At 40.6% G+C, this 10,049-nt stretch overlaps 1 protein-coding gene across 1 annotated transcript; it reads right to left on the minus strand.

The window, feature by feature from the left end:
• Positions 1–1,464: 1,464 nt before the first annotated feature.
• On the minus strand, positions 1,465–9,540 carry LOC140936962 (uncharacterized). Its single transcript, XM_073386474.1, has 7 exons — positions 9,121–9,540; positions 8,219–8,502; positions 6,424–6,691; positions 5,683–5,755; positions 4,412–4,576; positions 3,020–3,164; positions 1,465–2,441 (listed from the first exon to the last, which is right to left on the minus strand). The coding sequence occupies exons 1-7, from the start codon at positions 9,460–9,462 to the stop codon at positions 2,246–2,248; spliced, it is 1,473 nt and encodes a 490-aa protein (XP_073242575.1). The 5' UTR covers positions 9,463–9,540; the 3' UTR covers positions 1,465–2,245.
• Positions 9,541–10,049: the final 509 nt, after the last annotated feature.

A 10,049-nucleotide genomic window follows, 5' to 3' on the forward strand; every position in this document is an offset into this window, starting at 1 on the left:
CTAAGTGTGTCCCGCAAACCACGGCGGTCAAACGTCTAAATCGCTATTTTTGTTTTTTATTGCTGGGATTTCATTTACCAGTTAGAGAAAAATGGGCAAAGATGTATAAATCAGTTAGTCAACATAACTATCTTTCCATTTTTCTAAAAATTTTGAGCTTTTTTCGCTGAAAACGCTTCGCGCTAAAAGAGAATCATGTTTGAAAATGGCGCCGATAATAACGTCAGCATCGGTTTTCAATCACTTAGAACTTTTTTAGTAAACTTTTAAAAAGTTTAGTAAACTAACAGGATGTTGGTAATACCCTAAACTTTCGATAGTGAAAGTAGCAACCTTAACTTTGAAGTATTTCGCTTAACTTTTGCAAATTTCACTCGTTTGACCGCTGTGAAGTCCCGCAATTGTTTCTGGAATCGTTACTGGGCATGCGCCGGTCAGCTATTGGCCAATTTTTTTCCCAGTCCCTAGTAACGGTCCCAGAAGTCTTTGAGAAAGTTAACTCGACCGAGTTTCCCTGCCGTTTCTAGAGTGGCGAATAGCCCGCGTTCGATATATTAAAATTCTAACATGCCCTCCCATAACTCCGATTCTTTCTGGTCATTTTTTTCTTTATTTAGTTTGGTTTTCTTTGTGCTCAAGTCTCTTCCGAGAATTGCAAGACAATAGAGTCGTGAAAAATTTGCACTTTTGTCCCTAAAATCTCGGAGCCGTTAGGATTTTAATATATCGTACGAAGGCTATTGGCCCAAATGGGTCAAAATTCGTCCTCCAAAACAATCCCACAATGCAGTTTCGACACAAGTCAGTCTCATGTGAAAAGTCAGAATGGAGCATAAAATTCTAGTGGTTTTTTCCTTGATTCCATGACTAATACTAACTGTGATATCAAGAGAAAGAAAACAAACAAACGAGATATAGCGTTGGTGAGCGACTGAATGCGGACGGAGGCGAGATCTCATTGCTGAAATGGATAAAATGTATACAGCTATTTCGAGAAAGGTTGTCGGAAAAAATGTGCATGCGACAATCCCGAAAGGTAATATGGGATATGATCAATACACTGTTCCTGACGACTGTAGCTGTCGAACCTACTTTTGTTGCTTTCTCTTAGCACTCGCAAGCACATTTCCATGGCCTTTCGTGCCAATTCTTTCAAATTTCTTTGAAAAAAAGAGAACTCAAAGCTGCCCACAATGCCTTTCAGGATTGTCGCGTGCACTTTTCCCGACAACCTTTCTCGAAATAGCCGTAGACGAGAAGAAATAAAACGTTTTCGACAAGATGAAAATGTAGGGTACGGAAATCATCAACGTAAACAACAACCCTTAACTGTAACAAACCTAAAACACCCATTATTCAAAACCGCAACAATCAAAGAAAGAAATCCTCTCAATTAAGAACAAAGAAGTCGGGGTACGACGCAAACTCGTTGTTTTAGTTTTAAAAACGAGTAAAACTACAAAGAAAGGAACGCTTTTACTCTCCAAGAGGCCTAGGGACTGCTAGTCAACTTGTTTGGGTGCTCGAATTGTCAAAGTTTCAAGACATAAAATTTCTCATGAGTTCAGCCAAAGGAATATGGTCTTATTACCTAGCGTGGTTACAGCGTGGTCGCATGGCGGATAAAATGTATAAAAGATGAAACTTTTTTTAAAATCTTGAATATGTATTTACATGTCATTAGCAGGAGCCCATCACCCTGGAGTCTCTATCTGCTTCTTATAAATATCTCAGCCAATTAGACTCAGTCTATTTTTGGTACTTTTTTCCACGACCATTTGCTCTGTTCATAACTACTGAAATCGCTTCCTTCGTTGAACTCTGCTGACCCTGACCTCAAAAATGAAGTTGGAAAACTATGCGATGCATTGGATTGACAACCTCACTATTCGCCACTGATCTCAGCTTCTTTTGCTGGAAATCATCCTCTGCTGTAATTCGCTGAGAGATTGTAGGCGTGAAAGGCGAATCTGCAAATAACCTGTCTAAAACGCTGTGACCAAGAAATTTCTCAGAGAAATGGCCAAAGTTCCGGGGTGAATGTGATCAACTCGATCGTGTCATTAGTTGAAGAATGTCTCAGACAGGGTCTCAAAGCTTACAATGTTGTGGAACATGATATTTGCAGAAGTGAAGATACAACAGCGCAAATGTAAAGCTGAGTTTTCCAGATATTGTATGACGGCCGTACAAGTTTGCCATACAGTCACCTATAATTACACAATCCGCGTGTCGAAAGTATAAGTCATCTTTTCCGTCGAGTCCTGTTGGTGCTCGTAACAGACTCTGGACCAGTGAAGGTGACAGGAAGTGAGAACAGATGGTCTCCAAAATATTTGGTCGCCAGATCGCGTTTAGGTAAATTTGTGTTGATGTTACTAGAATTGGTCCCACGCCTCTTCGAAGAATGGGACGGGCGAACCTGTTGCACTTCGGAGATCCTACAACAAGATCAGTCACAGACCAGATAATAAGAACCGTGACCATAAATGGAGCGGCGGTAATTTATATTAGGCGTATAGCAACAGGGCCCAGCTGTAATGACGACAACATAAAATAAAACACGAGGGGAGACTGTCATTCTAGGCTTAAGGTCAAGTCGCCCGAAAACCCGAGTTATGTCGCCCAAAACTTTACCCGCATGCACAACAGTCTTGGTTCGTCTCAACGTGGCTTGAATAAAGAAAGAGATATATTTCACACAATGCTTCATTCAAATTTATTTCTCTCTGTATAACACCTGATAAAATTTCGGGAGAACTAACTTCAGGCGAGATGACTTTCGGGCGACTTGACTGGTTACCTCAGTATGTGACGAGTAGTCCCTCATTTTTCTCAGGGATAGAAGAGCTAGTGAGGTATAAGAGCGCTCATGAAACTCTTGTCTTATCCTCTTCGTGCGTGGCGATCATCATGCTTACTCATGCATTCCACTAGTTCTTATACCCCAAGTAGTCTAGAGATGTCTTCCACTATGGCAAGCAGTATAAGACAGAGGGCCTAGATTAAGTTACTGTACCTGACGTTAGAGCCGTGTGATGTTTCAAATATCTCAGATTCCTGTTGAATAATTTTTCTTTCCACAGGCGTCGGTTGGTGTGCTAAGTCAAAATCAATTTTCCGCTGTTTGGAGATGCAGAATTTGCAGGGAACCTCACCATTTACTGAAAAGGGAGATGAGGACCGGTTCATACACCGAACTTTTGATGAGCCAAACTAAGTACATAAAAAGTTCGATGTCTGAATCAATATAGGAACGTCTCATTCAATTTGGAACGGCTCAGCCGTTTTTCCCGCCTAGCCCGGCCGGGAATTTCGACTTTGGAGCGACTTTGGAAGGGCTTTGATTTAGACGCCGTTTTTTTCATGTGCACATAACGCATTTTGAAAGCAGCTTGGCGGAAATGAGCATTTTTCATCTCTTGAATTTAGTGCAGCTGGAATTAAGATCGGCGTCTGAATCAGTTCTGCCGGTCAAAATAATTTGGGTCGGCCTTAATAATTCGAATTACAAGGTTCGGCTCATGAAAAGTTCGGGGTCTGAACCGGGTCTAATAAGAAGAAAAAAAAAACGACACAGAAATGCCTTCAGTTTACCCAAAAGGGTAATCCTCCAAGCTACCCTAAAGCCAGAACATCACAATGTTTCCATAAAATGATTCATTTTAGACATGTTTTTACATTACTTTTTGCAGTGACAACATTATGCTGGCCAGGTCACTGGCCAGCAAGTAATGCATTCTTACACTTGACACACTTGCAACAGTCCTTTTCAAGTTGTTTTTGTTTCAATGTTTCTGTTATCAGAGTTATGTTCAGCCCAAGTACACCAAGTAAGTTGACAGAAACATTAGAAATTACTCGATTACGGTAATGTTGTTACCTAAAAAGTATTGGTTTGCTTAAATTGTGACTGTGTTTGCTGATAATATTGTTATATCGGGAAAGATTGTATGTTCGGGCCGCTAAATTCTCATCGTTATATGGGGAATATCGTCACTTCGAAGATCGTTAAATCGGGGTTCTTTCCCCTTCTACTGTAACTTTTGCCGGGACAAACAAAGAATAATTATTCATCTTTATACCGGGAACATCGTAATACACGTATCGAGGATCGCTATATCGGGGTTCCTCTGTACTAATTTAGCTACTTTTCAAGTTTGTGGCATTAGGTTAAACTGCAAAAAAGAACGCGCCAGAGGAGAAGCGAAAGTCCTCAAGCGTGGGTGAAAATAGCGCGTGAAAGTGAAAAACGCGCCTTGAAAAACCGACTTTGACGAAAACCTGACCGAGCAGGAGCCTTTTCAAGTGTAAGCTGACATACTGAAATAATACTGGAACCTTTTGTTGAAGCGCAATCAGTTATAATAAAACACTCCTGCATTAATTGTTAATACAGGGTAAGTTGTACCTGCTTTCAGATATGAATTAGGATTGCCAGTACGCTTGGCAAAGTCTAGTGGTAAATCGCCACTGGCTGTCTGTGCATCTGTGTCAGCGCCATATTTGATAAGACAGCTTACACTCTGTAGGTGAGCTCCTGAGGCAGCTGAATGAAGAGGAGTTGCTCCTGAGCCTAATAGTAACGAAAAGAAACAACAACTATCGCTCTTAAATGCGTACAAGATCAATGTACTTGCTTTACAGTTTTAATAGTTTTTCTAAAATCTGGCTGGTTATACTATTTGTGATGTACTTTTTGTTGCACTTTTAATGCAGTTTCTCTAAGAAGTTTATACTACATGTACTTATACAATGTGATGTAGTGGCAGTACAAAATTAACGTGATTTCTGTGCAATCAAGTTACAATAACCGTCAAAACTCCCTAACAAAGCAGGCACCCTAGGGAAGCATAAAACACGTCTGCAACTAAAGCTGACCGCCTATCGGAATCGCTTTCAAAAGCAGATATTTCAAAGGATCGATGTTTTGTCGCGCCACAGACGAAACCAAAATCTGGATAAGTCTGTCTGCGAAACAGCACCGAAATCCTTGTAGTGGGCCCACACCTGTGTACCAGGATTTGAGTATGAGTCATGATTAGCCTGTTAAAAATGCCATTTTGGACTTGCTATTCAGGATGAAAGGAATTTCGAAACGCTCTTCAGGTGTAATTCGTTGAATCCGTTGGGGGCTCAGAACGAGTTTCTCGTCGCTGGCTCACAGATGTTACTAACCGAGGTTAAATTAAGTCTGCGATGTAGGCTAAGGCAGTCTTAACTAGTTTATAGAGCTGTCTACAGCTTGACAGAAGGCTGGGTCGCTACTCTCTCGGGTCCGGTCTGAGCGTGGGCTCATTTCCCATGGAGTGGCTGGTAATAGACAAATTACAAAGCATATTTTTTTCAGAACAGCCGTTCTACGGAAGTTATTCGACATTAGATTCTCATACAAACACTGTAATTTCTCACGCGTTTGCCTACTCGTCAAGATGGCGACGAAAACCGTGACAAGGTCTATTGAGCCTTGGATTGGAGTGTTCATTTGGAAAGCTCTGACTGTCAGTATTTCACTCGTCAATAATCAATATTCCTAACAACGCAGCAAGTTGTGCAACGACCTGTAAGTCTAAATGGGCATAAACTTTTTTAACAATTCAGTTCTCTGGCTGTTTACATTAGCAAGATATTAGTCCACATATAAAACTGAGAAGTTACTGTTTAGTAAGTAAAGATCTTTACCATCTCTGATGTTGGGACTAGCACCACATTCAAGCAGCCAGTGAACACATTCTGTGGCACCATGTTGTGCAGCCTAAAATGACAGTTATCAGTTGACAAGTTATTACAACTGAAGAAACCTCAATTGTACAAGGAATGTACAGTCAAAAAATGACACATCAGAGTATTTTGTAGTGCTATGGGTGCAGGGCTGTTTTTAATACTAACGGCCAGAGGTTTGGCCCAGTTATCCAGTATGACTAATCTGGCTACCTTCATTGGAATTATTGAACTTCCAAGATGTTTTAACATTTAAAAATTCCCCGTGAACTAATTTCATTTACGCAGCAACTTGACATTTTAGTGACAGCCCTAAGGAGTGAAGAGGAATGATGGTGTCCAACTGTCCATCCTAATTTCATTACTCCTGCTCCAAAAATGTAATCATTCCATTACGCCATTTAAAAAAAACAACAAAAACAAAACAAAAAAGAAAAAAACATTTATCTGTTCAAAATATCTACTTGTTCCAGAAAAAGGAAACAGTTGTTCCATTTCCTTCCGCGGAAAGGCATTTTTCTATTAATCCAAAGACACAATTTCTGCTATTCCTTTTCCAACATTTCTTGTCTAAAGAGGAATTTTATGAAAGGTGTTATGCACAAGGCAACAGTAATACACATAGAAGTGCATCCTAATTATTTTTTAAAGCAGTGAAAAATAAAATGAATAAATAAATTGGCAGTTCACTATCAACCTTACCATGTGCAGCAAGGATCGTCCAGTTCTGTCCCTCACATCCCGTTTAGCCAGACCAGAACCCAGCAGAAAACCTAAACAAGAGCAGTGATTATTTGCAGCGGCATAATGAGCTGGGACACATCCAGCAGTATCTCTGGAGTTTACATCAATATCATTGTGAGCGAGTGCCTTTATTGCTTCTAATCCACCTGCGGTGGCTGCATGATGGGCAGGTGTCTGTCCTTGGTCATCAACGTGACTCAGTTCCCCATCACTCTCATTCAAACACCTAATGACAGAAGAGCTCATGACCTCAGAAAAGGAAGTCAGGAATTTTGCCCCATAATGAGTTCACCCCCAGCTGCCGTAAGAATTCAATTGAGTACAATTCATAGTAGCTCATAGTGAATTAGCCTTGTAAAGAGTTAGCCCCATAAAATGTTCACAATAATATTATTAACACCATGATCCATCAAACATTTCGATTTTAACTACCGTACTCACCTTGTACCAAAGCTTGCTAAGCTTTGATATAAAGCGTGATCTGGCTGAAGCGTTCTGTACTTGACATACTTTGCCAACTTTTTGCATGTGCAGTGTGGTAGAGTTCAGCTTTTCCAAATGGATAAAATTGATCCAGTTTGACTTTACTTTAATTCACTCTTTGATTACAAAAGCAACTTAAGCAACTTGTAAGGAGATTCAAATGTACCGTTTTCAAGCAGTTTTCTGAAGGTCTGAGGTCTTAGATTTCGAGACACCATGCATTTGCCGCCAAATTAACCTACCAAAAACTTTCCCAACTTTGATTACAAAACATTTCCTACGATAAGCTCATGACCCAAGCCAATTCATCAGTATGTTTTAAATAAATGTCTTAATGAGTGATTTGACTATAATTTGGGGTTATACCAAGTCTGGGTGTTGATCTTAGAAAGTAGGGGGCAAACTTGTTGGGTCAAAGCTAATTCACTCAAGGGGGCAAACTCACTGACATTCTCAGAATAAACCGTTTAACATTTTTTCTTCAAATTTTGTTATGGACCAGTCAGGAAATGTCTTAAGAGTGCCTTAGAATTAGTAAACTTGCCAAGCTTGATACATTTGAAGCAAGTGAAGATAGGCTTTTGCAAAAATGGCAAAATTTGGGGGGCAAAAATTTACCCTCCATCATAATGTCTATTATATTTTACCGCTTTGCTTCGCTATATCTTTGTTATTTTTCAACAAATTACTATTAAAATTTTCAGCTTTACTAGTTTCAATGCCTTTTTTGCAGCAGTGGCATTGATGATTCTAGTAGAAAAGCAGCCTTTGTTTCAAATTTTTTTCTTTTATAAACATGAATACTAAATAGGCACACACTCCTAGCCAACCTGCGTGCTTCATAAGCTGACGGAGATAAGCATGTATAAAATTATCTTTAATGGAAAGAATATAAATATCCAATTCCAAGACTTCAAATTTCAAACTATTTAAACACTACATAAGGTAAAGTATCATGATGAAGCTTACATGGAATTTCTCAAGGGATAGGTTAGGTGTTTGAACAAAGAATCCAATATTGGGGAGATAAATGGATTTGATTCCTAGGACAACAATAATTTTATTATTTTTTCCTCAGCATTTTTATACAACCTACCCTTTTTGTAGGTCTATGAAGGGAGATTTTCTTTCAAGACCCCTCTTTCTTACATGTAATTCCTAGAAAGGCTTTTTTTTATAGGAATAATCACCAACATTATAACAACTTTGAGGCTGTATCACTGGCACACCTTAAAAAAAAAAAAAAACAGTCTAGGACTGTCATTCTCACCTTAACACAGAAGGATGATTTTTCATAGCTGCTAAGTGTGCTGGGGATCGTCCCAATTTGTCCTCAAGTGTAACATTACTCCCACTTGATATTAAAACCTTCAAGCATTGACTTTCCCCATGATAGGCAGCCAGATGAGCTGCTGTTTGGCCATTGGAATCTGCAATATCTATATCTGTCATATGTTGCAGTAATTTTTCTACTACTTGAGTATGACCCCCGGTGCATGCTTCATGTAGTGGTGTCCTGTGAACACTGCTGAACTTCATCGGATCTGCACCTGCCTGAAGTGAAACTTCGCATAAGTCTTTTTCCATAATCCTGACCCCTCATCTAGGAAGATCCTGGTACTAGGTAGCCTGCGAGCAATTTGGGGCGTTCTGGAGGCGGGGTGGGAAAAGGAAGGAGAGCTTGCAACTTCGTCTCTAGAATTTGATTACCTTATCTGCATCAAAGAATTGGAAGTCAGTGCAAAATGCTGATTGGTGAAGATGACATTAGTAATGATGTCATTACCCTTGGCACATGTTTTTTTTTTCAATGTTTGTTTATGTTCACGCTTGTTTCCACTTCAGGCTGATTGGTGGAAATGTGATATCTCAGTCGACGGGAAGCCACAGGGGAATTGGAGATGGAATTCAAATTCCTGAGATGTAGTTGCAAGCTCTCCTTCCTTTTCCTGCCCCGCCGCCGGAGTGCTCTGTAGGGCTTGCTCGCAGGCTTAGTACTAGGAAGGGATCCTAGTGCCAGGGACAAGTACAACCCTTTGCATGTAAACTGAAAACAGAAAACATATGGCGCTCGCCTTCTAGGATCTTCCTTCTTCCATGTAAACAGCCCCTAAAATCATTTATCAGTTTGACTATAAAAAAGGTGGGCTAGTTCACAAAGCTAAAGCTCACCTTAAGAAGTAATTTCACAACAGCAAGGTGTCCATAACCGGCTGCTCTGTGAAGCGCAGTTCTCATGGCTCGATGACCGCCAGCTTTCTTGTTTACATCAACGCTGTTGTCTAAAAGAAGCCTTGCAACGGCCTGTGGATCACCACGCTCAGCTGCTTCGTGCAACGGAGGCAACTGGAAAGCGACAAAACTCGACGAAAGTGCAGGGATATCGGTCTCGCTTGCATTGCTTTCTGGTAGATCATCTTCACCAAGTTCGAAATCTTTGCCTCTGCTTGCTGTTAGCGATGTATATAGACTCAGATTCTCGGTCCGAGCGCTATCTGCTTCCCTGAATGACATTATTATTTCTATCTTACAGGAAATGTCAACTTTACAGCTTGTCGGTTGTCTTTGAACGTCAACCTGCTCGCCATTTTTTTGTGTACACGGTTTCCTAGGACCTAGTCCCCGCTCAAGTCTCCACTCCTCCAGCCCAGCTTAGCCTTCCTTAGCGAGTAGGGGAGAGGACATAACCGAACGTTGACAAAGTTGGGTGTGGAGGAGAGAGAAGATGGCTCTTCTTTCATTCCACTTTCCTGCAATCTCTAATCATTGTACTTAAACACTCATAGTAATCGAGTTAACTAGTGGCTACCTTTTAGTGAAAAACTTGTCTATGATGGGTCGAGAAAAAATAGCGCTAACCGGCGGCAACAGGAGGTATTACCTCGCGGGGATCGGAAGGGTAGAAGAGGTTGGTCTAAAGGCGATGTTACACGAGACGATTCGCAACGAAGGTTGTTAGCGCAACACAGCCTTGCAACATTGTTGCGACATTGTTTGAAATAGTTACAACATTGTTCCAACATTGCAATGCTGTGTCGCGTTAGAAACCGTCGTTGCGAACATCACCTCAAGCGACGCGGCGCTTTTTTTAATAACATTTT

The sequence above is a fragment of the Porites lutea genome, chromosome 5 (genome assembly GCF_958299795.1).
Source record: "Porites lutea chromosome 5, jaPorLute2.1, whole genome shotgun sequence".
Lineage (NCBI taxonomy): Eukaryota > Metazoa > Cnidaria > Anthozoa > Scleractinia > Poritidae > Porites > Porites lutea.